General features: G+C 56.1%; 1 protein-coding gene and 1 long non-coding RNA gene across 3 annotated transcripts; both read right to left on the bottom strand.

Moving 5' to 3' along the window:
• Positions 1-263: 263 nt before the first annotated feature.
• PRKAG3 (protein kinase AMP-activated non-catalytic subunit gamma 3) lies at positions 264-7920 on the bottom strand. 2 transcript variants are annotated; one of them, XM_002712482.5, is made up of 14 exons: positions 7805-7920; positions 7502-7541; positions 6876-7031; positions 6148-6536; positions 5364-5445; positions 4941-4999; positions 4773-4818; positions 4597-4651; positions 4331-4457; positions 4012-4177; positions 2271-2308; positions 1979-2125; positions 1454-1687; positions 264-1088 (listed from the first exon to the last, which is right to left on the bottom strand). In XM_002712482.5, exons 1-13 carry the CDS (start codon positions 7835-7837, stop codon positions 1571-1573), a joined length of 1455 nt encoding a protein of 484 aa, XP_002712528.1. In that variant the 5' UTR covers positions 7838-7920; the 3' UTR covers positions 264-1088; positions 1454-1570. The 2 variants fall into 2 exon arrangements, with proteins under 2 accessions (XP_002712528.1, XP_089185969.1); XM_089329843.1 differs by lacking the exon at positions 7502-7541 and having other exon boundaries at positions 7805-7862.
• Positions 7921-9980: 2060 nt separating this feature from the next.
• On the bottom strand, positions 9981-12549 carry LOC149127277 (uncharacterized). The gene is made up of 2 exons (XR_016231880.1): positions 12140-12549; positions 9981-10442 (listed from the first exon to the last, which is right to left on the bottom strand). It is a non-coding gene; the product is annotated as an uncharacterized LOC149127277 (long non-coding RNA).
• Between the last annotated feature and the right edge of the window lie 14875 nt (positions 12550-27424).

The raw sequence follows: 27424 nt of genomic DNA, 5'->3' as shown, positions 1-27424 counted from the left end.
GCTTTTCCTGGTCTCCCATGGGGTGCAGGGCCCAAGCACCTGGGCCATCCTCCACTGCACTCCCTGGCCACAGCAGAGAGCTGGCCTGGAAGAGGGGCAACCGGGACAGAATCCGGCGCCCCGACCGGGACTAGAACCCGGTGTGCCGGCGCCGCTAGGCGGAGGATTAGCCTAGTGAGCCGTGGTGCCGGCCCTCTCTCCCGATCTTAACCCCGAATCGAAATGGGGTACACAGTGGAGATCAGGTTCACGGTAGAAATGAGTCTCGGTGTTAGACAAGTTATATTTCTCACAGCTTAGAGTTGGTAGATGGAGTGCTTCCTGCCATAGACATAGGTAGTTATGGTTTTGTTATAAACAAAAGGTAAAAAAGGAATTTTGGTGGAATACACTTTGGGTACAAAGGAAATGCCACTTGCAGCTTTTGCCGACTGCAGATTTTCGTTGGCGTTTTTGAATTCAGACAGCACAGGGATCTTGCCACAAGCTCAGGTTAGATGACTGTGCCATTTTGAGTGAGCCCTACTAAGAGCCCTGGTTTCGGGGATTGTTCTTTTTGCTTTTTCCGTTGCTTGTTCTCAGGGATCCGAATACAAGGCCACCCACCAGCAGGGACTGGCAGCCCTGCTCGCTGCGGAGAGCTAAGGGCTTTCTGGGGAAGCGCGGAGGGAGGACCCCACTCCGCAGGCAGCTCTGTAGTAACTGTGGCTCCGTGGTGACTCCCAGCAGCCCTGGAGCGACAATGCCGGGAGAGTCCGAGGACGGTGGTGAAGTTAGCCCCTGAATGACTAGCTGGGACTCCCAGGGGCTGGGGGTGTGAGTAGGGGGCAATCCCGAAGCCGAGGGACCTGGAGCCCCTGACTGACCCCATGGGCTGCAGGCTCACTGCTGCCCCCTAGGGCCAGTCCTGACCCAGGTGAGGGAAGGAATCCCGGCGGTCATGGAGCACAGGTGTCCCTGGGGCCATCCCAGAGGGTTGGTGCAGGGGCCTCCAGGCTTAGCTGTTCTCTTTCATCTCATCGTCCCATGGTGCAGTGGCTGCGCCCAAGGGCTTCTGGGAGCACAGGCAGGGAAAGGGCTGGAGACATCTGTGAGGGAGACAGAAGCAAAGACGGTGACCAGGCAAGGAGGGGGAGCTGCCTCCTACTGGGGAGTCCTGGGTGGAATTCATGCATGGAGATTCCACTCAGCAAGGGTTTGTTAGCTTGCTCCCTTGTCATGGATCTCCCAGCAGATGCTGTATTGCCAGCGAGACAGCGGGGACTCCATCCCAGGGCCCCTGAAATCCTTGTCTTTAGCTCATCCTCTGTCCCCTCACCCCCTCCCGGGAAGGCCTCCAGGACTTCGGCTGAGCATGGGACAAAGTGGTGGCTGGTGAGTTTCCATGGGGGCCACATGGAGTGGGCCCCAATCTGAGATCTGAGAGCCCAGAAAGACCCAGGGTGCAGCCTACCTGAACCAGACAGAGCTGAGCCAGCAAACGGGTGGGGAAGACGAAGGCCGAGTTCCCCCGGCTCCCTTCATTGGCTTCAGGTGCAGAAGGTGGCCCGGGAGGGAGGACTCAGTGTTCTCAGGCACCGAGGGCGTCGATGCCAGCAGGGCTGAGCACCAGCGCCTGCAGAATGTCGGAGAGGGAGACCACGCCCAGGAGATGCTGGGTCTCATCCACTAGCACCAGCCGGTGCACCTGTGGGCAGACCGTGCTCAGTGAGGGCGCAGAGCCAGGGGACCATGGCCATGGAAGAGGTCGGACCCAAGAAACAGGGTGAGGAAGTTGACGGGGCTGGGGACAGGGACGAGAGGGGATCTCCCAGGAAGCAGGCAGCCATGCAAGCTGGCTGTGGCCCTTGGCACCAGGGCCCCGTGGTCATGAAAAGAGTTGTCGGGAAGTGGAAGGACGGAGCAGGTGCACAGCGTACAGGAATAGAAGAACAGAGCTGTGTGGGGGTGGGGAGGCGCCTGGAGGCGCATGGGGTACCTGTTCCCGTGCAATCCTGTCGATGACTTCCCCCAGGGTCTCGTGGGGCTGGCAGGAGAGGACCCCCTCCAGGCACACTGTCCTCTGCCTCAGGGCTTCCCCCACACTCATGTCCAGGTGGTTGTAGGTTTGCTGGGCAGCCAGGTGCTGGGGTAGGGAACAAAGGGGGGCTCTTGGTCACTCCCCCGTTCAGGCTCCAGCCCCCCTCAGAAATGTCCCCCCATGTCTACCAAGTTCCCCTACTGGTGCTCACACCACCACCTCCCCCCCCCAGCTCCCCATCCACACTTACGATCACATCAAAGCGGGAGTAGAGGCCCACGACCTGACCTGCAGTAGGGGAGGGGCGGGGGAAAGGCAGGGAGAGGCTCACATCAGAACCCGGGTGCTGTGCTGGGGCAGACTTTGGGAATGAGCTCCCCGCCATGCCCCCAGGTCCCGGCTTCCTGATGAGTCATCGGGCCGCCACTTCCTAAACCCAGAGAGTGAGACGAGGCAGCACCGGGGCGCGGCGCCCCCTCAGGAACCTCTACCTCGGACATGCTGTCTGAACCCCATCAAGACTGTCTACATTCCCATCTACAGGAAGCTCAAGGACAGAGGAAGAGGGTGCAGGCCACCTCTGGGAGGCAAACGGACCCACCAAGGACAATGTATCACTGTCACGAAAATCAACAGGAAAAGGTCTCAAGGGACAAAAGACACAATGCAAGCTGTGGACCTTAACTGGCTCCTGGTCTGAACAAATCAGCGCTTAAAAAAAAAAGATGCTCTTGGCCGGCGCCGCGGCTCACTAGGCTAATCCTCTGCCTTGCGGCACCGGCACACCGGGTTCTAGTCCCGGTCGGGGCACCGGATTCTGTCCCGGTTGCCCCTCTTCCAGGCCAGCTCTCTGCTGTGGCCAGGGAGTGCAGTGGAGGATAGCCCAAGTGCTTGGGCCCTGCACCCCATGGGAGACCAGGAGAAGCACCTGGCTCCTGCCATCGGATCAGCGCGGTGCGCTGGCCACAGGGCGCCGGCCACGGCGGCCATTGGAGGGTGAACCAACGGCAAGGGAAGACCTTTCTCTCTGTCTCTCTCACTGTTCACTCTGCCTGGCAGAGTTAGTGAGAGAGAGAGAGACAGAAAGGTCTTCCTTCCGTTGGTTCACCCCCAAAATGGCTGCCATGGCCGGCGCACTGCGCTGATCCGAAGCCAGGTGCCAGGTGCTTCTCCTGGTCTCCCATGGGGTGCAGGGCCCAAGCACTTGGGCCATCCTCCACTGCACTCCCGGGCCACAGCAGAGAGCTGGTCTGGAAGAGGGGCAACCGGGACAGAATCTGGCGCCCTGACCGGGACTAGAACCCAGTGTGCCGGCGCCGCAAGGTGGAAGATTAGCCTAGTGAGCCGCGGTGCTGGCCATAATCTGCTTATTTTAAGAGAAGCAGATTTAAGCATTTATGGATGAAATGAGACAATGCTTGTAATTCACTTTAAATTGCTTCAAAAAAAATGAACTGCTGATGGCAATAAGTTATCAGCAGTTAATCCAGGCAATGGAAATATGGGGTTCATTATAGGATTTTTTTCTACCCTTTCATTCATTTGAAATTTTTCTTAATCAAAAATAAGTTCAAAACACTTCTTACTATCCAGCATTACCATGGTGATTTTAACTTTGAAGTATGTTACGGCCATCTTCCAGCTGAAGAAATAATCCCTCCCTCTAGCCCTTTTTCGGGACAGGAAATTGAGAGCTGGCTGGAGGCCCATGCTTGCGCGGCCTGTTTCGGGGGGATCTGATACTGACAACCTGGCTCCCAGCTGTTTCCTCTCGGCCCGCCCATTCTGTCGCTGACTTCACCATGTAAGCTCTCCAGGGGAGGCCCAGGGACGGCTGGTGGGAGGGTTCCCACTGCACCCGCGAGGGAGCTAAAGCACAGACAGGCTGAGTGGCTGCCGGGGTCTTCTGGCCACACAGACCCCTGCCCCTGCCCAGCATGCCCTCCCTCGCCCCTGCGCCAGCCAGAGCCCCTGGTCTTGGATGTGGGTACCTGATTCATTGATCACAGGCAGCGCAGACACGCGTCGGTCCACGAAGATGTCCAGAGCCGTCAGGACGGGCGCCGTTTCGAGCACCACGGCCAAGTCTCGGAATGTACCGATGCCCAGATCCTGGATAGTCCGGCAGAGGAAGGAGGGCCGGGGCAGCAGGGTACCCTGGATGGGGTGGGTTCGTGGTGGTGACCAGGGGCCGGTGGCCAGCCCCTGCAGGGCTCCCGCTCCTCCCCCCGCCCCATCCGAAGCTTGAAGGCTTCTCGGCCCCTCTGGCCTCTCCCCCACACCCTCTCGCTCGCCCGGAGCCAGCCTCACAAAGATGTGCAGGAACTTGAGCAGCCGCTTGTGCGTGAGGATGTAGAGCACGGTGCCCGAGACCGGGTCCAGCACAGGCAGCCGATGGATCCGGTTCTTGATGAGGGTGTAGACAGCTTCGAACAGGCTGCCGAGGTAGAAGCAGAAGTCTGAGGGCAGCTCCACCCCCGTCCCCTGCAAAGGGGAACAGGGCTGCCGAGGACAAGGAGGTTGGTTCAGGGCTGAGTGCGATCAAGGGGCTCGGGTGCATGGTGGGGGGTGCTTACCTGTCACTGGGTGAGATGGAGACCAGCGGCTTGAAGCAGCCTTGCAGGTAAATCTCTGTGGGCGAGCCTGAGTCAGCCCAGGGCACTGCGGCTGCAGACTCCCCCCTCCCCTCCCCTGCACCACTGCCGCACCCTCCCCCAGCCACACAGTCCGCTTTGGGGTCCCCTCTCCTCACCCCTCCAGGTCTCAATCTTGTGCTCTTCAATCTCGTAGATCTGGACCTACAGACACAGAGAGGCCCCCCGAAGTCAGAGGTGTGCCCCTCGGGCACCGGGCTCCTTGGAGACGCTCCCTCCACCCCTGCCCACCTGGGCGCCCCCAGGACCCCCAGCCCCTTCCTCACCAGCGGGGACCGGTAGTACCGATGCAGCACCAAGATGAAGTCTGTGATGGTCAGCATCCCTGCAGGGAGGGGGCGGAGGGCAGGGACATGGTCAGCCTTTCGGTGGCAAGCAGGTTGAGGGGTCACACGCCCTGGCCTGCCCTGCCAGTGTCCTTGTCCCAAGATGCAGTGCGATCGTGGAGAGACCACAGTGGGGCAGCCTCTCCCACGCCTGAGAAACGGGTCTCCTCATTCCTGCCTCTCCTTTCCTCTTTCGCTACTTAGCACCAGGGGCATCAAACCATTGGTCCCAACTCTCAGAGCGGGGAAACTGAGTCCAGATCCCTGCTGGCTGCTGGCCCTGGCCCCCCAGGCTTGGCTCAGCCTGGGGTCCCATTGCCAGCCCCTCCTGCTCTCCACGCCCTGCCCCCAGCCTCTCCTTACCCACAAAGCTCTGCTTCTTGCTGTCCCACAGTGGTGCTGCCCGCACGCCATTGGCCACCAGGGCAAAGAAGGCCTTCTTGATCTGAGGGCAGGGCAGGAAGTACAGGGGGTGAAACACCACGAAGTTTCAGACACCTCCCCCCACCTACTCGCCTGCAGGCTGAGCCCTCTATGTCCCATGTACAGTTGGGTATAGCTGGCCCGTCACGGTCATGGCACACACTGGCACACACAGCAGTCACTGTGGATCTGTTTGCTGCATGGGTTGGGCTGCCAGAGGCACTGAGGGGTCAGGCACACCAGGGTTCTTGGAAATCCATAGACTCAGTTTTGCTACTCCAAGTCCTAGAGTTTACATAGTCCGTAGAGATTTACATAGTATTTGCATATTTGCTTCCATTTTTTTCCCCCTAAATAGATTGGATATTGACTCATTTGAGCCTCACCTCAAGCAACCCCATTCTACGTGCCGGTTGTATTTTTTGGGTACTGTGATGAAGACATGTGCTCACCATTCACCAGAGACCAACTGTGTACTTGTGATCAATACCTGTCCCATGTTTCAGGACCACCCCACCCCCACCCCGGCTCATGCTCATTCTATTTCTCCTGGAGTATACCCTGCCTGTGCTAAGGTTAGAGCTACAGGTCCTAAGGTGAGCTCTTTGGAAACATAAGCCACTCCCCCACCCAGCCCCCCTGTCTGCGTGATGAAGGGGACTTGGTGGGGCCAGTGCTGTGAGGCTGGAGACCAAACTCAGACAGCGCCGCACCGTGGCCTCACCTCCAGCGTGGTGTCAAAGATGACCAGCTTGGAGCTGGTTGCCATGGCATCATAGCAGGTGTGCTCCTGCATGAAGTGCATGTAGACCTGGGCCCCGGGCTTCTGCAGCTCGTCATCCCAGCCGAGGCTGAGCAGTGGGGCCTGTGGGGATGGGCACGGGGCTGGCCTCTCTTCCACCATGCCTTCCAGCTCGCAGCCCCAGTCTTCTGAGGCTGGAAACGCCGCGGCCAACTCCCCATCGTCTGTGCCGGAGCCTGCGGCTGAGGCTGCACAGTCAGGCGGCTGGCAGTCCCACCCGGCGGCTGGGGTGCCCACCCCGGCCAAGGGTGTGGACTCAGGGAATGTGGCTTCCGGCCCGGTGGACTCAGCAGCTGGCCTGGCCCGGGGACCTGTTGGGGGAGGGGAGGGAGAAGACAGTAACTGCATCTTCCAACTCACTTTCTCATCAGCTGTCTTGGTTGATGTCACAGCAGCCACACCCAGCCTGGATGCTGCAGCCCCAGTGTGCAGGTGGAGAGCTGAGTCTGAGAGTCACGCCAGGAGGTGGCCCGGTCCCGTCTCTCTGAGTTGGCCATGTGGAGTCCCCTGCTCGTCAATGCGTTTGTTCTCGTGTGGGGAGACCAAAGCCACAAGGTCTAACTGTGTGACGGAGAGCCTTGCCCAGGGCTCAGCCTCTCAGACTCCCCACTGCCCTGGCTCCTGCTCCCCAGAACTGGCCTTGGCCTTACCTTCCCCCACGCCTGGTGGCTCCCCTTTCTCCACAGCCTCCTGCTTCGTCCATCTTGAAGCCTTCGTGCCCCGTTTCCCGCAGAGTCTTTCTGAGCTGGTGGTCACGGCTGGCGACGGCCATGAGTCACCGTCTCTCTCTTCTAGAAAGCTGATTTCTGGAAAGGGAAATGGGTCTGTTGATTAATACAACCCGATCAATCAATCAATCAAAGGCTACCAGCGACAACACTGAGCACTTGCAAGCTTCCAGAGAGCTCGTCGCCAACGTATTTCAAGACTCAGTATAGCCTGCTAAGGGAGGCATTATCATCATCCCTGTTGTACTAGTGAGGGCCAGGGGTTCAGAGAGGTGGAGCGAATTGCTACAAGTCACACAGCTAAGAAGAGGCAGAGTCGGCACTGAGCTCCAAGTCTTCAGCTATCCGATGCCCCTGCTGTTCTGAAAAGAGGGACGAGAAGTGGAGAGGCTCTTGCCTGGGGACAGGAGGAAGCAGTACCGAGGAGAAAGAAGGGGAAGGAGAGAAAGACAAAATCCAGTTGCGGTGGGGCTGGGTGTTGCATCCCAGAAAGGTGGGGGACAAAGGATGTGGCAGAAGGGGCCCGGGAAAGGACGAAGTCCACCCACCTTGAGGCTCAGGGCCCCCGAGGCTGCTCCAGGATGGGATCTGTGAGAAAAACCAGTGTCTGAGGGGTGAGGAGGTCCTCACACCCCCCGCCCCCTGCACAAGCACACGCAGCCACACACGCACAGCCAGAGGCCATGGAACACACAGACACACACATCCGGCCACTCCTGGACCCTGGCAGAGCCACCAGGCACCTCCTGGCCTGCGCACGCACACACACACACACAGAGAAAAGCCAGGCCAGACACACAGGGGCGGCCGCACGCACAGGCGCCCACCGTGGAACCCCTGGGACCCCGTACCCTGCGCAGAGCGGGCTCCAGCTCCGGCTCCATGCGGCCAGCCCCGAGCACGGAGAGCGAGTGCGCGGCACTGTGGCTGGGCGGTACTATTCTGGGCCTGGCTCCTGGCCCTCAGCCCGGCCCGGATCGGGTTCTCTCTGATTGGGTGTCCGGCCGCGGGGAGGGAGGTGTCAGCCCCACTCAGCTGCTGCAGCTCCGCAGCCTACAGGGTGGGCGGGTGCGGAGGGAAGGGGTGCACCTGGGAATCCTGATTGATGCCTGCCCCTCGCAGAGAGCCTGCTAGAGAGACCCTGCTGTGGAGGGAGGTGGCTTGGCGTGCTGTGGGGTTGTGGGCGCTGGGAGGAGGCCCTCTCCCACCTTCGCTGGGGCGGGCGGGGAAGTGGAGGTGGTTGAGTTCCATTTGCTCCCCTGTGTGTGGTTCAACCAGGCTGGTGCTGAAGTTAGGACAATTGCAGGGACAACTGGAGACAAGGCCAGACGGGGGCTGGGAGGGTGGGGCTGGGAGAGCCGGCAGTGTCTCCATTGGCATCCCGAGAGTGTGTCCCTGTCTCGGAGGTGGAGAGCTGGCGGCGGGGGGGGAGGGGGAGGGGGCTCTGGGCCTGCACCTGTCCACAGTGGAAGAGGCACCTGTGTCTCTGTGGCTGGGAGGCGTGCCCAGCTGTGCAGGAGCCCCAGCCCCCAGCGGCCTGGGCGGATGGCTCCTACATCCCCTGGTGCCAGTGGGATCCCAGCCTGGCTCTGGTGGCTGCCCGCCCCCTTCCTTGGCATTCCTGGGGCCTGAGTCAGTGTCCAAATGGGGACTGCTGACCCAGCTGCTCTGGCTCCGCTGCCCCGCCCCTCCCCTCCTCGCCTCCTTCCAGCTCCTGCCACCCCAGCCAGGTTTCGCCGGGTTCTTGCTGAATGTATTGAGCAGATTTCCCATCATCCCTCAATGCGCCTGGGCTGCCTGGGGGCCAGGGTGGGGCGTGGAGGAGAACGGAGAAGGAGGGCACTGTGCCTTCTCATGCCTGTTGCGGCTGGGATAGGATCTCTGTGGCCTGTCCCTGTCTGGCCCCGGATGATGGAACTTCCAAAGCAGAGTTCGTGGGGACAGATCAGACAGTGGGAAGGCCAGGGGACCACCCTGGGGGTCATGATGGAGAGGACCTGGAAAGCCCCCACTCCCAGCTCCCAGCCCGCCCCCTTAGGCCCTGGGCCCCCTCCATAGCCAACCAGATACAGAACAGGCGTGGTGCACACAATTGCCTTTCCCTGCTGTATTCCATTCTCTCTGCTCCACGCTGCAGGGCCAGTAGCAGGCCCTCCTCTTTCAGGAAGTCTTCCCGGATTGCATCTCTCCAACTGCACTGATAGTGCCCATCTCTGTGGAGAGCCAGGCAGCATTTATGTGGCCAGAATATGTTGACTAGCTGTGATGAAAAGCCAGACTTGAGAGCAGACAGACCCAGTGGAAGCAGTTTCCCTGTGTGCTTGCCACACAGCCTTGGAAAGTGTTTGTTTTCTCTGAGCCTGTTTCCTGGAGCACGTTATGAGGTTGCAGACATTCCGTGAGGGAGACTGCCAGTCGCCCTCCAATGCCGTTTTTCTTTGCTTCCTTTAGTAACAGAATTGTGTGACTTTTAGCTGGAATCATTCCCCATAAAAAGACTTAGCTCCCCAACCTGCCTTGCAGCAAAACGTGCTCGTGCAGCCAAGTGTGGCCTATGTGATGTGAGTAGAAGGGGTGGAAGCAATTTCCAGGTCAGGCCTGAAGCAAAAGAGGCATGAGTTACCCTCTCCCTTTTCCCTTTCTGGTGGTTGGAATGCGAATGTGATGGCAGGAGCTAAGGCATCTACCTTGTACGCAAGTTGGAAAACATTTGTGAAGGGTTCCTGAGTCAGTCTCCCAGCTTTACAGTCTACAGACTATTATGTAAAAGACAAATCAGCTTTCTTCTGTGTTTACAGAAAGCTTTTACTTAATAAATATACATCTCACAGGTACAGCTTTTGGAATATAGGAGTTCTTCTCCCCATAACCACCCTCCCACCCCCAAACTGTCCCACCTCCTACTCCCTCTCCAATCCCATTCTTCATTAAGGTCCATTTTTAATTATCTTTATATACAGAAGAACAGCTCTATACTAAGTAAAGATTTCAACAGATCGCACCCACACAGACACACAAAGTATAGAGTACTGTTTGAAGTCTAGTTTTACTGTTAATTCTCATAGTACAACACACTAAGGACAGAGATCCTACACGGGGAGCAGGTACACAGTGACTCCTGTTGTTGATTTAACAATTGACACTCTTGTTTATGGCATCAGTAATCACCCGAGGCTCTTGTCATGAGCTGCCAAGGCTGTGGAAGCCTCTTGAGTTCACAAGCTCCGACCTTATTTAGACAAGGTCATAGTCAAAGTGGAAGTTCTCCCTTCAGAGAAAGGCACCTCCTCCTTTGATGGCCCATTCTTTCTGCTAGGATCCCACTCGCAGAGATCTTTCGTGTAGGTCCTTTGTTGCCACAGTGCCTTGGCTCTCCATGCCTGCAGTGAGAAGTTTTCTTCTCGAAGACATCTTTAAACCGCGCCTTTGGTTCGGCAGTCACACCCATCTCCTAACACATGCAGGATGAAGTGGTGCTACATGGAGAGCCTGAAACAGTGACCCTGCTTTAGAGACTGGAGAGCAGAGAGCGGGGAGTAAGAAGCGAGTGTTGCTTTGTTTCAGGAACACAGCACTCACGGAAACTGGCCGGAGAGCCGCAGGCCGTTGGTGTGTGCTGGCTGCTGCCTGGTTCGGCCAGCCAAGTCCTACAAGCTGGAGGCACGGGGCTCGGTTAGAAGAGGTGGTTTAGGGGTCAGTGCGGTGGCACAGCAGGTTAAGCCGCCACCTGCGACACCAGACGCCAGCGTCCCGTGTGCTCCACCTCCAGTCCAGCTCCCTCTGAACGCCCCTGGGAAAGCAGCAGAGGATGGTCCAAGTGTTTGGGTCCCTGTACCCATGCGGAAGACCTGGATGGAGGTCCAGACTCCTGGCTTCGGCCTGGCCCATTTGTTGGGCCATTTGGGGAGTGAACCAGTGAATTGGAAAATAAATAAACCTTAAATTTTTTTTTTCCAAAATTTGAGAGGCAGGGATGGAAACAGCCACAGAGAGACACAGAAAGACCACCATGGCCAGGTTGGGGGCGGAAGCTGGGGGCCAGGAACTCAAGCTGGGTCTCCCACGTGGGTGGCAGGAACCCAACTACTTGAGCAACCACCAGTGCCTCCCAGGTCTGCATTAGCAGGAAGCTGGAGTCAGGATCCGGGGCTGGGACTCGAACCCGGGCACTGCATTGCAGGATGTGGACGACTTAAAGGCAGGCTGACTGCCCCATGTCTCGAGTTCTCGTGTGTAATCAACCCACTCTCACGACAATGAACCCATTTCCCGTGATAAGGACCTGCTCCGTCATGGTTACTTGGATCCATTTGTGAAGGCAGACACCCGTACCACGTCACCTCTGCAAGGACCCATCTCCCAACTCTGTGGCTTTGGGGACAAGCTTTTGACATAAGAACTTACAAACCCTAGCACTCCCCTACTCCCACTCTGCTTTGCCCACCTAGCCTGTATTGCTAAGGGAAATCAACCTCTGGGACTGGTGCTGTGGCATAGCGGGTAAAGCTGTCTCCTGCAGTGCCGGCATCCCATATGGGTGCCAGTTCGAGTCCCAGCTGCTCCACTCCGATCCAGCTCTCTGCTGTGGCCTGGGAAAGCAGTAGAAGATGGCCCAAGTCCTTGGACCCCTGCACTCGTGTGGGAGACCTGGAAGAAGCTCCTGGCTCCTGGCTTCGGATTGGCACAGCTCTGGCCATTGTGGCCAACTGGGGAGTGAAGCAGCAGATGGAAGACCTCTCTCTTTCTCTCTACCTCTCCTCCTCTCTCTGTGTAACTCTTTCAAATACATAAATAAATCTTAAAAAAAAAAATCAGCCTCTGTCTCATCTAGCCTCTCTTCATTCACACATCCACTTTGCGCTGTGCAAATGAAGACCCTTCGTGTCTATGCAGCACGTGGCATTGAGTAGACGCCGTGCACACCACGTTCCATGCGATACCCCACTCGATCCCTTGCAACCCTAGGACGTAAATATTTTTCTTACTGCAGTGATACAGATGAGAAGACCGAGGCATAAATAGAGTAAGTAATTTGATCAAAATCTCAAAGCTAGGGAGATGGAGCAAGCATTAACCCCGGGCTGCCTGGACTGCCTGGTGCCCACAACTTAACCGCTCGGCTTTATGGAAAGCACAGATCATGCAAAAAATATATGTGCTCAGTAAGTGGTTACTATTATTATTACCTGGCCACCTGCTTCCAGTGTTGCTACACCTCCAGCCGCGTAGGTTGTCCTCAAGTTCAGGGTCTGGAAGGACTTGGGCTGGGGGCTGACAGTGGCGCTGCTCTACACTGAGACCCCCCCCGCCCCGCGCGCCCCGATTTTCCAGTTCCGGCCCTGCCCTGTGTTGTCCTTTGATTCTTGGAATTCCCCTCCTGCTCTCGCCGCCAGCCGGGCCCCCACCCAGCCCCTTTGGCAAGGCAAGAATCAACAGACGCAACTGGCCACAGCCGGGTAACCAATCCTCCGTGGGTGATTGATTTTCGCCTGTGGCCGTGCGATCGTATTTCCTGAAGGCTGTGTAATCGGGGCCCTGCATCCTGACCCCACGGCGGGATTGGCTGCCGCCTCCGGGGAGCTGATTTGCCTGGGACATCGAGTTGGGGATCCTGTTTAGGTGTTATTTTTATATCAGACGGAGAAAAACAGCTTGCAGAGGCCAAGGGAGCCGCCTGGAGGGGACCCATAGCTGATAAATCATAAGCGAAGTCTCGCGTGCCAGAGAAGCTGGGAGGCGGCGAGCGCAAGTCTTCCTGTCTGTCACCCAGATGCCTCGGCTCCCGCCCTGTCTGTGCGCGGCTGCGCAGAGCTGCGCCGGGGCCAGCGTCTCCAGGACCTGGACAGAACCCACAGCCGGTTAATGCAGTCTTGTCTGCCCCGAGCCCTGCTCCACCGGTTTCCGTTCTGTGGGCTGGGGTGGGGGTGGGGAGTCGTATGGGCAGAAGTTGATTTGCTCCCCCAGGATCCCTTTACTCTTCTTTGGGGGGAAGCTCCTAGGTTTCCCTTTTAGGGAACCACGATTTGGAGCAAGTGCTGTGGGAAGGAGTTCCGTGGGGGGTTCCAGGAGGTATTCCTCTGGTTCAGACTGAGCCAGTGAGCACAGCAAGTGCCCCTGGTTACAGTGAGGGGGAGGGGCATTGGCAGAATCAGTCCACCCAGGGCAAGTCCCGAGATGTTTGCTACCAGGAACTCCTTCGCACTGGAACGGGAGCTGTGAGGATGTAGGTGTGGAGATTCTAGGGGTTACCGTGCGGAGTGGGGCAACCTGAGGACGAAGCCAACACAGAGGGCAAAGAGCCATGGTGAAAAAGACCGGGTCCTCCTGCCATTCACTGCAGTCCTGGGTCACACTGTACCTGAAGACCTCCCACCGGGGTTCTCAGTTCAGGAACCCACAGAATCTTCTCGTTTAGTGCTGTTTGAATTGGGACGTATGTCACCTGCAGCTCAAAGAGTTCTCATTGATATCAGAGTTAACAGAGGCCTGGGCACCTGCACAGGCTCTGGGGACGTGGGGTGTGAATTCAGCCACAGCAAGGTCTCAAGATATAGGGGGCATTTGAAAAACAATTCAAAGGGTGAGCATTAATTATTTTTAGAGATCTTATTTATTTATTTGAGAGGTAGAGTTACAGACAGAGAGAGGGAGAGACAGAGAAAAAGGAGAGTGAGCATTTTGATACAGCAGTAAAGACCCTGTTTGGGATGCCCGCATCTCCTATCAGACTGCCTGGGTTTGCGTCTCAGCTCTGCTCGCCCATTCCACCTTTCTGCCAATGTGCACCTCGGGAAGCAGAAGTTGGTCAAGTCTTGAGACCCCGCGACTCACATGGGAGACCCTGGATTGAGTTCCAGGTTCCTGGCTTTGGCCTGGCCCGCCCTGGCTTGTTATCAGCAACTGGGGAGAACAACCAGCAGATGGAAGATCTCTCTCTTTCTGCCTTTCAAATACAACATGAAAAAGGAAAGGCAATTAGCGTAAACCAAGGGGGCGGGGGCGGTGCTGCTCAGTGAAAATGGCGGACGAGACTGGGGCTAGGTTTTCTGGGAGGCTTCCTAGGAAGCCAAGTCTGGAAATCACCAGCAGGGAGTCCTTGAGCCCCGGCATGTGCCAGCACCGGGACCAGCAGCCTACGTTGAAATGAAAGCCGGTCGAGGAGGGGAGGGGAGGCTTTCCCTGTTCATCGCCTCCAGCAGGAAGTGGTGCACCTGCTGCCGGGTTTTCCGTTTCAAGGGTGGCGCCTTCCGGGAGGGAAAAGAGTACCGTGCAAGATTGGGACACTGCGGCGGGCCACTCCGTCAGCAAACACCTCTGTCCTTCCGCTGCCACAGCCGCAGGCCGGGGTACTCAGAGAGGTCCCTCCAGGGTTCCTCACGGTGGCAAAAAGAAGGTGTGGCTGCACCCCTCCAGGACCCATGAAGTTGCCATGCCAACTCCCTGCAGAGGCTGGTGAGAGAGGGCTGATCAGGGCTGGCGCAGAACCGCAGTGGGTTGAGCCGCCTCTTGGGGCGCCAGCATCCACTTCAGAACTCCAGTTTGAGTCCCGGCTGCTGCACTTCCGATCCCGGCTAACGCTCCCTGCTGATGCACCTGGGGAAGCAGCAGAGGATGGCCCAAGTGCTCGGGCCCTGCCACCCATGGGGAAGACCTGGATGGAGTTCCTGGCTCCTGGCTTCAGCCTGGATCAGCCCTGGCTGTTGTGGTCATGTGGGGAGTGACCCAGCAGACCTTTCTCTCCTCTGTACAGAGTGACCTTGTGGCTACATGGATGGATCACTGAAATAAAATGATGGTTGAAATAAAAAGCCTTTCACTAAAAAAGCAAGCAAACAAACAAACAAACAAAAAAACTAGATAACATATAAATAGCATCTTTTTAAAAAAAAAAAGATTTATTTGATTTATTTATTTGAAAGAGTTACAGAGAGAGGTGTTCTGTCTGCTGGGTCACTCCCCAAATGGTTGGAGCTGAGCAGATTTGATCTGAAGCCAGGAGCCAGGAGCTTCCTTCAGGTCTCCCATGTGGGTGCAGGGGCGCCCTCCACTGCTTTCCCGGGCGCATCAGTAGGGAACTGGATCTCAAGTGGAGCAGCCGGGACTCAAACCATTGTCCATATGGGATGCCGGTGCTACAGGCTGGAGCTTTAACCCGCTGTGCCACAGCGCCGGCCCCTCAATAGCATCTTCTTAAAAACACTGAAAAATAATATCGTAAAGACTTAGTGGACCTAACTGAGAGGAAAATGGGCACACAGCAGCACTGGGGAGAAAAGAAGTGGACTTTGGCCTAGGGCACCTGCCAGTTCTAGCGAGAGCCATGTGTTGGGATGGGGGCTGGGACTCACACAAGCTGGGAGTTTGACCGGGGACCCCATCTCTGTGGGGAATATCACAGGACTACACCCTCGGAGTTAAGGTAACCTAGAAACAAACCAGCTGTTAGTGTGTTTACAAAGCATGTCTCTGAACGTGCAGGGAGTGTCAGACCTTAACCTTGGTGCAAGGGGCGCAGGGCTGAGTCAGTACTGATCCCACGTGCCTGGTGGAAGCGAACATGAGTGTTCTCCAGAGAAAATTAACTTCTTCCAGGGCCACACATGAGCTCGGCCAGACCCAGCACACGGGAGGATAACGGTACACAGCCTTGAGTGAGAGCCAGAAGCGCCGACAGCCATCAGGAAGGGACCCACGTCAACTGGAGAACGGGGTGATCAGACACCTTCTAATGACGTACTTCTTGTACTTAGAGAAATATAAGGCGAGTTTGGGCAAATATGCAGTAAACAGGAAATTCTGAAAAGCAACAGAGCAGCTTTGGAGCAAGGGAATACAATGTCTAGAAATGAAAATGAGGTGAAAGTAAAAAAAAGGAATAGATGAATGTAGCCACAGATTAAACACAGCCTAACCCAAATACGCAGAGACCCGGACACCACCGCCCAGGGCAGCCCAGGAGTGCAGTTCCCGGATTGAGACCCACTGTCTCTGAAGGCAGGCTGTGGCAGCCGGGTAACCACAGCCACAAGCAGTAGGCAGATCTGTGCAGCTTGGCCGACATAATCTGGGAATGTATTGGTTCCCTTAGGTGGGCCCCCAGTGGATCGAGTGTCTGATACGTTTTCCCCGATGACTTAGCTCTGCTGTCCTCTAGCGCCAGCTTCCAGTACAAGGTGGCGTAGCAGCTCTCCCCTTAGCCACGCCCATGACATTCAGAACAGAGGCCATCTTTCTCGGCACCTTCTTTAAGGAAGGAAGCATCTCGCAAAGCCCTCAGTGGGCTGTGCGCCCATTCCAGGATCGGCTTCCACTACCGCGAGGGAGCACCGTATTTGACTCAGACTAATCAGAGCTCCTTTTGGACCGGGATCGATTCTGCCCCTTGCAAGGCTGGTACAAAACAAGCCGGAGTGGACGGGATGTGAAAAGGACCAGCGTTCCCGTTTAGTTGTACCGTATTCTCACACACACCCTCTGCGGCATGTTGCACACAACATCAACAAGGCCACACCTAATAAAATGCATTCCCTCCATTCTAAAAGAAGGGCCACGCAAACCTCACCCAGTTGTACCCAGTGGCAAGCCCAGGATCTCTGCCGGGTGTGCGAGCCCTGCCAGCAAGCCTGTTACACGTTTGCACCTGCATTTAAAAATCAACCAGGCAGGGGAATGAAAGGATCGCTTCTTGCTGGGTCACCTGGTAGATTCTGAGTCTCAGTTTCCTTGTGGATCAGATGGAAATTATAATATCCACCAGACGTTTGGGATTCTGGTTCAAAATCAACTAAATATTGACAAAAATAAGCCAGATTGACCTGTGTGCTGGATATCACCTGTTGATGATAACAGTGTCGGTTTGGCAGTGGATATGCCAATGTCCCGGAGCTCAGAGATACGCTCCTGTGGGGCTGGCACTGTGGCATAGCAGGTAAAGCCAGCCGCCTGCAGTGCTGGCATGCCATATAGGCACCACTTCGAGTCCTGACTGCTCCACTTCCAATCCAGCTCCCTGCTAATGCACCTGAGAAAGCAGTGGAGGGTGGCCCAAGTGCTTGGGCCCCTGCACCCACATGGAAGACCCAGAGGAAGCTCCTGGCTTTGGCCTGACCCACTGTGGATATTGTAATCATCTAGGGAATGAACCAACAGATGGAAGATCTCTCTCTCCTCTCCTCTCCTCTCCTCTCCTCTCCTCTCCTCTCTCTGTAACTCTGCCTTTCAAATAGAGAAATAAATCTTTCAAAAATCAGACAAAACTAATCTATGATGCTAGAAGCTGCCATGGGAGGAAGGGATGGTGACCGCAGGGCTCCCCAGGAAAGGAGTGCGTGTTGAAGAGACGGCTACAATTACCGTCTTCCCCTTTAACTGCCCGAATTTGGCAAAAAGGCATGAGTCTCAGATTTAAGAAGGGGAGACAACTCTAAACAAAGAAATATGTGCCAAGAGATAGCTTAGTCAGGGCTGGCACCGTGGCATAATGGGTAAAACCACCGCCTGCAGTGCCAGCATCCCACATGGACACCGGTTCCTCCACTTCCAATTCAGCTCTGCTGTGGCCTGGAAAAGCAGTAGAAGATGGCCCAAGTCCTTGGGCCCCTGCACCCATGTGGGAGACTTGGAAGAAGCTCCTGGCTCTTGGCTTTGGATCAATAGCTCAGCTCTGGCTATTGCGGTTATTTGGGGAGTGAACCAGTGGATGGAAGACCTTTCTCTCTGGCTCTACCTCTGTGTAACTCTGTCTTTCAAATAAATAAAATAAATCTTAAAAAAAAGTTAAAAGATTGAAAAAAAAAAAAAACAAACCACACCACCCAGATATCAACTATAGGAAACTTGCTTCAAATACAACAACATGGGTGGATGGGAAGTCAGCAGTTAGGGCAGCATTGTGGTGGGTTAAGCTGCCACTTGTACTGCCGGGACCCATACTGGAGCGCTGGTTCAAGTCGTAGCTACTCTGCATCTGATCCAGCTCCCTGCTAATATGCCTGGGAATGCACACAGCATGGCTCAACTAGTGGGCTCCTGCTACCCACGTGGGAGACCTGGAGGGAGTCCCTGGCTCCTGGCTGGGGCCTGGACCAGCCTTGGCTGTTGTGGGTGTTTGGAGAGTGGACCAGTGGATGGAGGCGCGCGCGCTCTCTCTCTCTCTCTCTCTCTCTGTAACTCTGCCTTTCAAATAAATAAATAAATAAATAATAAATACTGAAGGAAGAAAACACTCACATCTTTGTAAGCAGAAAGAGAAAATCTCAACTTCAACTCCCACCAACACCCCCGCCACCAGCACCCGTGGGGCTCCCCAAGAGACGGCGATGTGGAAGGCAACTTCACTTATAAATATGTCAGGGTTGGTCTCTAAGGGTCACTGCGGGGAACCAGGCCCGGCACCCCACTGGCTCTCTCCGGCCCTACACGGAGCTGCTTCTCCCGAGCAGGTGCGTGGCTCGCGGCAGCACCCCTCCACCCCAACCCCAGACACTCAGTCTGAGGTTCAGCCCTCTCTCCCACACGGGAACGGCGGGAGCGACGCACTGCTGCTCCTTAGGGTCGGGCGCCCCCTGCTGGCTGCTTGGATTCGCCGCACTCTTGGCCCCAAGGACTGTGTGCTACCTCCGCTGCATCGAAGGCGCGTGCATTTCCCCACTTCACGGTTGTATGGGGACCCTGAAGCAGCAGGTGGGAACGTGACTTGCTCGAGAACACAAACCACCTCCTAGGACCAGAACTTGGGCCTTCTGAATCCTCCCCCGCATTGCAGGAGACGCCAGACCGGACCGTGAGCCTGGGGGCTGCGCTTTGCAACACAGGACAGAACTCTCACGAGCTCCACCCGGTAGAGGACAGAAGCAGCTCCGCTGGACCGGACCTCCGCCTGCTCAGGGCCGTGGGCGCTGCCGCCCTCCCTGGCACACCTTGCTGCTCTGCTCAGAGCCTGGATGAGTTTAAGGACGCTTCCCCATGCTTCCCCAAATGCCATCATTTGCAGGCCCCTGGGTATATTTTGCCATAGCTTTGTCCCACCCAGACTATTATCACATAGCATTGTTCTTTAAATGGTTCCATTTTTTAAAAAGATTTTCTAAAATTTTATTTGAAAGCCAGAGAGACATAGAGAGGCAGAAACAAAAAGGGAGAGACAGAGATCTTCTATCTGCTGGTCCACTCTCCAAATGGCCCCAAGGGCTAGGGCTGGGCCAGGCCAAAACCAGGAGCCTGGAACTCCATCTGGGTCTCCCACAAGGGTGCAGACACCCAGCTTGCTGCTGCCTTCCCAGGTGCATTAGCGGGGACCTGGATTGCAAGCAGAGCAGCTGGGATGCGAGCTGCGCTCCAACATGAGATGCAGGCATTGCAAGCAGCAGCTTAACCCCCTGTACCACAATGCCAGCCCCAGCCCCTGGTTTTATTTTTTTTTATTTTTTTAAAAGATTTATTTATTTGAAAGGCAGAGTTACAGAGAGAGAGAGAGAGAGAGAGAGAGAGAGAGAGAGGTCTTCCATCCACTGGTTCACTCCCTAGATGGCTGCAACAGCTGGAGCTGGGCCGATCTGAAGCCAGGAGCCAGGAGCTTCCTCCAAGTCTCCAATGCGGATACAGGAGCCCAAGGACTTGGGCCATCTTCTACTGCTTTCCCAGGCCATAGCAGAGAGCTGGATTGGAAGTGGAGCAGCTGGGATTCGAACCAGCGTCCTTATGGGATGCTGGTGCTGTGGCGATGCTTTAACCTGCTGTGCCACAGCGCTGGCCCCGCCCCTGGTTTTATTTTAAAATTGAGGAAATGCATGGTCCTGGCCCTGGTGATGATCCATGGATATCCTGGTTCCTGGGAATCATCTTTGTGCCCTTATTGTCCCCATTTCGTGCAAGAAGACTTGATCCTCATTCTGAATTGGTCAAGGGGAAGAAAATGGCCCTTGCGCGTGAAGCGTACTGCGCCTTCCCACGCTGCTCACTCCTCCTCACGGCTCTGTGGGGTGGGCACTCTTATCCTTGTGGGAGACGGGGGCCACAGCCCAGGGCTGCATGGATAGTAAGTGGCTCAGCCGAATTGGATGGGGCTCAAATTTCAAAGGGTCTTGCTTGCCTTCTGAAATTAAAATGGTGTGAAGCTGTGGTTAGGACACAGTAGCAGCACCGAGGGTGTGGGAGGAGGGGGATAGTAGGCGCGTGAACACAGTGTGACGGGCCACAGAGACTAGCGCAAGGTGCGGTGTCCAGGTGCACAGGGACACTTCACAAAGGCCATGGGTCCCTGCCACCCACATGGGAAACCTGGATGGAGTGCCAGGCTCCTGGCTTCGGCCTGGCCCAGCCCTGGCTATTTGCAGCCATTTGGGGAGATGGACCATCTCTCTCTATCTCTCCTTCTCTTTCTAGGCAATATTGCCTTTCAAATAACAATCCACTTTTTAAAAAAGAGAGGGGCTAGCACTGTGGCGTAGCAGGTAAAGATGTCGCCTGCAGTGCCGGCATCCCATGAGCGCAGGATTGAGTCCCGGCTGCTCCACTTCGATCCAGCTCCCTGCTATGGCCTGGGAAAGCAGAGAAAAATGGCCCAAGTCCTTGGGAACCTGCAGCTGCGTGGGAGACCCAGAAGAAGCTCCTGGCTCCTGACTTCGGATCTGTGCAGCTCCAGCCCTTGCGGCCACCTGGGGAGTGAACCAGCGGATGGAAGACCTCTCTCTCTCTCTCTGCCTCTCCTTCTCCCTGTGCGTAACTGACTTTCAAATAAATAAAGAAAAATTTTTTTAAAAAATAAAAAAGAGTGATTGGGGCATGAACTTGTGAAATCCACGCATGCTCAGGGGAGTAAAGATGGAGAGGGGAGGGTGGGGAAGAAGGCGCACTCTGGATCCTGACGGTGACGTCGTTGACCCTGCTGGGTGCCCCGTGGCCCCGCTGGGTCCTTTAAGAGCATCAAGGACGCTGTCTCAGTTTCCTTCCTTGGCTGCCAAACGACCCCGTGGTGAACACACGGTTGTCCCATCCAGGTTCCCCTTCCGGGAAGAGTGGCTGACCAGCCACGGTCTCAGCTGGCCCCTCCTTCGGGGTCGGTCTCAGCCCCAGAGCACCCACCCTTCCCTTCCCGGGGCTGCCCACAAGGCTGACGAGCGAGCGCAGTCGGCCGGCCGGGGCGAGACTCCCTCCAGCCCCGCCAGGCTCCCCGGGCTGGCAGAGGCTCTGTCTACCCCATCCTGCTGAGCCGCACCTCAGCGTCTGTCTACGGCTGGGGGAGACGCACCCACGTTAGGAGCCCGGGTGCTGCTGGGACGACGCTGGAGATGAAGCCAGAAACGTGGGAAGCATCTCGCTCGCCGGAGCTGCCTGCCGCTGGCCCTGCATTCGTTTTGGTGGAGGCACCCAGGGAGCCCCGTGGGCAGCAGCCTCTGTGCCCGACCAGGTCTCCCAAGGCCACGGCACAGAACTCCGAGGCAGAAGGCTGAGGGGCGATTGAGGGCGGCTCCTCGCGTGGAGAATGGCGGCAAGGAAGAAGGCAGAGGTTGCACGGCCGGCATCCTTTTCGTTTCCGGGTTCTGCAGACCCTTGCGCTGCGAGCCAGGCTCCTGGCAAGAGTGGGCGGTGCTTTGGAGAAGCGCCTTGCAGAGGGCCTGTGGGCTGCCCCCCAGGCCCATGAGCTTTGCAGTTTCCTAACCACTTCCCCTCCGTCTGGATTTCTTTCCGCAGACTAGCTGCTGTTTCTACAATAAAAACAAGTCGCAACCAAAGGGTAAACAAGCAAAAACCCAGCGTTCTTCCCTTGATTTAATAGTCTGACCTTGACAATCACATCAGCTGCTTATGATGTTCAGTCCTCTCCTGCTCCGTATTGTTGCACAGTGTCTACACTTTTTTTTAGAGATTTTTAAATTTATTTTGAAAGGCAGAGTTACACACACACACACACATAGACACACACACACACAGATCTCTTCCATCAGCTGGTTCATTGCCAAATGGCCAAAACAGCCAGGACTGGGCCAAGCCAAAGCCAGGAGCCAGGAGCTTCTTCTGGGTCTCCCATGCAGGTGCAGGGGCCCAAGCTCTCGGCCCATCTTCCACTGCTTTCCCAGGCACATTAGCAGGGAGTTGGATCGGAAGTGGAGCAGCTGGGACTTGAACCGGCACCCACATGGGATGTCAGCACTGCAGGCTCTGGTTTATCCTGCTGTGCCACAATGCTGGCCTCAACACCGGTCATTTTAATACCTGCACAATATTCTTTCGCGTGACCAAATCATACTTGGTTTAAGCACATTCTATTGTCAACTGGGGATTGCACAGGTTTCTGGCTGTTCCTTACTATAGAAAATACACTTATGGTTATATTTTTATGTATACAGTAGGATTTTTTTCTCTTCACTAACTTCCTTGGGGTGTCCTGCAAAGCGTGTGTAATGAATTTTCTTGGCATGCTTTTCAGAAACAAAACATCTAGTTGCACCTGCAATACGCAAAGGTGTCTCCACACTTCTGACAGTTTTGAGGTTTATGCCTTCTAAAATGATAGTCTCGCACGTTGGCGCTCTTCCTGGTTCTATATTTTAAGTTCAATCTCCTCGCCTTCCCTCTCCACCCCTCCCCTCCCTCTCCCTGTATTTGTCTCCGAGACAACGTCTCAGTGTTTTGAGGAGCAGTGTCTCATTTTGCCAGGAGATGGCGCTGTGGCTCTGTGCTTAGGCTGCCCTGAGAAGAAGCCAGGGTACTGGGGGTATATGTACCAGGGGAGAGGATGCCAGGAAATCGTGGGGGCTCCCCTGCAACCCCAGTTTCTCACCTGAGGTGGTTCCGCTCCACCTGCCACGTCTGCCCCTCCAAGTTCAGCAGAACCCAAGTTCATCAAGTATCCACTGCCGGCCAGACATGCTCCATGTCCCTCCAAATTCTTATAAGCAAGTGGATAAAAACCACACCAACAAAACCCACCCTCTCCAAATGCTGTGAGCCCTTGGGAACTGGGGCCATGCCTCCAGCCACTGGGACTTGGGATCTTCGAGGAGGTGGGGGCTGAGCTGGGCTGGCTGGAGCGTGGAGCGAGGACAGAGAGTGGTGAGAGGGAGGCTTGCCCAGGGTTTGGGGTCTGACCAAGAGCCACTGTGAGGCTGGATCTGTCCTGCAGGCCAAGCAGGAGGCAAGACTGGGAATACAGGCTAGCGCCACACTGCACTGAGGCCCAGGGCTGGGGCAGATTTATTTTGCAAGCACAGGTGTGCTGATGGGCGGTTGACAGCCCGAAAGTGGTGGGATCATGTTGGTGCTTAGGTGAAATTAGCCTGAGGTTTCGCGAAGTCGTTGGTTTTCCTCTCGTGATCTGTGGGCTCATTTCTCTCTGCACCTGATGTCTCGGGAGGGGCTGGTGGGGCTCCCCACCTCCTTCATCTCCCAGTGCTCTCTTTGCCGGGCTTCCGCGAAACCACAAGGCTCTTCCCCTTCCTCCGCGGCCCCTCCTCGGCCTCCGCCTCTGCCTCCACTGCAGCCTCTCCCTCCTCGCCAGCCTTTCAATTCTGCACTTCATCAAGGCTCCTCTCAGCCTGCACTCTCCCCTGAGCAATCCTGGCTTAATTACACCCTGCGCCAAGATGACTCAGCCCAGGCCTCGCCCCTGAGCGCCAGACCCATATATCCAACGGCCTCCTTGACAGCTCCCCTTGACTGTTTCGGAAGCATCTTTAATTCATTGTCCCAGACTCCCCCCACCCGCCCCTGTGTCCCGCCACCCCTGCCTTCTGCTGGTGCTCCTCGCTGGTGGAGGACAGCCTGCAACCACCCTCTGCAGCAGGGAGACACCCTCGGAGGCAGCCTGGACACCCGCCTCTTGCTCAGTCCCACTTCCGACGCACCCCCAAGTCCACCTGCCACGGATCCGAACCGTCTGTTTCTTTCCATTTCCTCTGCCATTCATCCTAGCTGAGGCCACAGTGATTGGAAGATCCCTCTCTCTCTCTCTCTCTCTCTCTCTCAAATAAATGAAAAGAGTGAATACAGAAAAGAGCATAAAACAAACGTACAATTGAACACTTGCCCAGGGAACTGCCATGAGAGAGAATCTGGCTAGCCATCCCTCCCTGTGTGTCTCTCGGAGTAGACCCGCCTCCATGCCCCCCTCCCACCCAGAGCAGCTTTCATGGTAAGCATCTCCTTAGGGCGCGATGTGAGATTTCTGTCTTTCCAATGGTGCAAAAGCAGCAAGCATCCGGTGGAAAGCCTACCCTCAATTCTTAATTTTGATCCTGTCCTGGGCTGTGTGCCATACTCTTTTGAGATGCAGGACAGCGGCAGGGAGCAACCACAGCCCCCCATCGGCGCTGCTCCCGCAAGGGGAACCCACGGAGGCGCTGCGTGCATCGCGTGGCCAGCCAGCGTGTGGGGCGTGTGGCGGTCTGCGTTTCTGCAACCCCTCCAAATGCCTACAAGAGCCTCCTCTGTGTCTCCCGTCCCCACACAGCCATTCAGTGCAGTGTTCATAAATCACACGAGCTACTCAGCACTTTATTATGAAATAGGCTCGCTGGACGATTTTGCCCTAGGCTAGTGGCTAAGCGTCTGAGCCCATTTAAGGTGGCACAAGCTGCTGGCTTTCGGTAGGGTAGGTGTACTAAATGCATTTATTTTATTTTATTTTTTGACAGGCAGAGTGGACAGTGAGAGAGAGAGACAGAGAGAAAGGTCTTCCTTTGCTGTTGGTTCACCCTCCAATGGCTGCTGCGGCCGACGCACCGCGCCGATCCGATGGCAGGAGCCAAGTACTTCTCCTGGTCTCCCATGGGGTGCAGGGCCCAAGCACCTGGGCCATCCTCCACTGCACTCCCTGGCCACAGCAGAGAGCTGGCCTGGAAGAGGGGCAACCGGGACAGAATCCGGCGCCCCGACCGGGACTAGAACCCGGTGTGCCGGCGCCGCAAGGCGGAGGATTAGCCTAGTGAGCCTCAGTGCCGGCCTAAATACATTTTTGACTTGGGATGCTTTCAACTTAGGATGGGTGGGTTTATCCAAATCTAACTTCATGTAAATCAAGGAGCACCTGTGTTTTAGGTTGTCACGCAAACATGCAGCCCTCAATACTGTAGTTCAGCTTTGCCTGTTTCGTGTTGTTCTCATTTATCTGACTATGATTTAATCTAGAGATTCCCCTCTATCTCTTTTCTTCCTTTTTTGTGATGGTTTTGTTCTGTGGGATGTTCTTTTAAAATGGGAAAACCAGGTGGGGTTGTGGCATAACAGGTAAAGCTGCATCCCACATGGACGCTGTTTCAGGGTGCTGGTTCAAGTCCTGGCTGCTCCACTTCAATCCAGCTCCCTGCTAATGGCCTGGGAAAAGCAGTGGAAGGTGGCTCAAGTGCTTGGAGCCCTGTCACCAATGAAGGAGACCTGGATACATCTCCTGACTCGTGGCTTTGGCCTGGTCCAACCCCAGCCGTTGCAGACATTTGGGGATTGAGCCAGCAGATGGACGATCTCTTTCTCTGACTTTCAAATAAATAAATAAATAAATCTTTAAAAAAGTAAAATGAGAAAGCATGATTCCCTCCCATGCCTGCAAGGCCTTACCCTGCCTGAGCTCCCAATCCCTCCAGCCTGATCTCCCATCAGGCTTTGCTTTTCACTTTTTCTTTATTCTTTTTTTTTTTTTTTTTAAGACTTATTTATGGCTGGGGCCGCGGCTCACTAGGCTAATCCTCTGCCTTGCGGCGCCGGCACACTGGGTTCTAGTCCCGGTCGGGGTGCCAGATTCTGTCCCGGTTGCCCCTCTTCCAGGCCAGATCCCTGCTGTGGCCAGGGAGTGCAGTGGAGGATGGCTCAAGTGCTTGGGCCCTGCACCCCATGGGAGACCAGGAGAAGCACCTGGCTCCTGCCGGATCAGTGCAGCAGCCATTGGAGGGTGAACCAACGGCAAAAAGGAAGACCTTTCTCTCTGTCTCTCTCTCTCTCACTATCCACTCTGCCTGAAAAAAAAAAAAAGACTTATTTATGTGTTTAGTTGAAAGGCAGAGTGATGAGAGAGACAGACTGACAGACAGGCAGACAGACAAAGAGATCTTCCATCTGCTGGTTCACTCTGCCAAGAGCCGCCATGGCCGAGGCTGGGCCAGGCTGAGGCCAGGAGCCTGGAACTCCAGCCCAGCCTCCCACGTGGATGCGGGGGCCCAAGCACTTGGGCCATCTCCACTGTTTTCCCAGGTGCATCAGCAGGGAGCTGGATCAGAAGCAGAGTAGCTAGCTAGGATTTGAGCCAGCCTTCCAATATGACCATAGCAGGTGGCAGCTCAACCTGCCGCACCCCAATGCCGGCCCCCAACTTACTTTCTACATTGCAGTCAGAGCACGCACTTCTCCAAAATGCTTTCCCTAACCTGGAAAAGTCTCCCAATGGAGGCTCTCACAGGCCCCGCCCTTCTTCCCAGGCCAGGCTGCGGGTTATTTTTTGATCCACGACTGCCTGTTCCGTGAAGGTAGCAGCTTTGTCCGCTTTTGCTCACCACTGTCTTCCCACACTCTCGCTGGGGGCCCAGCACGTAGTAGGTGACTGATTATAGATTTGCTGACTGCTGCCTGAGGAAGAGAGAGCAGCTCCCAGCAACACAATCAGAGGGGAGGCTAGGCCTGGACACCCGGGCTCAGGTGAGCGCTGACCCAGCAGGACAGGCAAAGAACAATGGAGCAGTGGGAAGAGCAGAGGGTGGGGCTCCCTCCCCGGAACCAGAACCGAGGCCATGCCAGACTCTTCTGCCCGCCCCACAGGAGGCAGCCTGGGCCGGCGGGCTGGAGAGACTCCCACTTGGGAGCCGGGCTGAGCTAGGTAGACACCAGTATCTGTTGGCTCTCCTCCAGCCCAGCCCTGGTGGACTAGCAGTGCCCCCCCCACACACACACCCCGCCGCCTTCTTCCTCCCTTGACAAATGGGGTGATTGCAGGGTTGGGAGCAGGGACCCGGTCGAGGGAATGTGGAGGACGCAAGGCAGGTGGGCTCTGTGCAGACCTGGGTGAGGGGTTCCCTGGACAAAGACCCAGAGGGAGCCTCAGAGGGAACCTGGCCTGGAAGGCAAAAGCCGGGACCCTTGTGGGAAGGGCGCCTCCCCAGGACCACAGGTGGCTTCGAGGAGGAGAGGAAGCAGAGCTCCCTGGGACAATGAAGGCAGATAGACCCCCACCCCTCCCCCCACCTCCCTAGGGGGTCAATCTTTCCCCTCTCTGCTCTCCTGGGACCCAGAGACCCAGGGCTCTTTGCCATTCTGCAGCCCTGCCACCTCCCAGTAGGAATGGGAGTGAGGTCCTGTGGTTGGGGAGGGAGGGGAGGCGGGAGGGAGGAGGAGCAGGAGGTGATTGGGAGCGGAAGGGTCACCAGCCCAAATTCCTGGGCTCCTGCAGCTTCAGTCATTCCGAGAAACAAGAAAACAGGGAAAGTGATTTAGAGACAGACACAGAGACCAACTTCTGGCCATGGGAGACGTGAAAAACCCAGAAAGAC

Source organism: Oryctolagus cuniculus, chromosome 3 (assembly GCF_051225735.1).
Source record: "Oryctolagus cuniculus isolate XC-2025 breed Fujian yellow rabbit chromosome 3, ASM5122573v1, whole genome shotgun sequence".
In the NCBI taxonomy this organism is placed as follows: domain Eukaryota; kingdom Metazoa; phylum Chordata; class Mammalia; order Lagomorpha; family Leporidae; genus Oryctolagus; species Oryctolagus cuniculus.
Note: the sequence above shows the minus strand (reverse complement) of the source record. Positions and strands in the feature narration are given on the sequence as shown.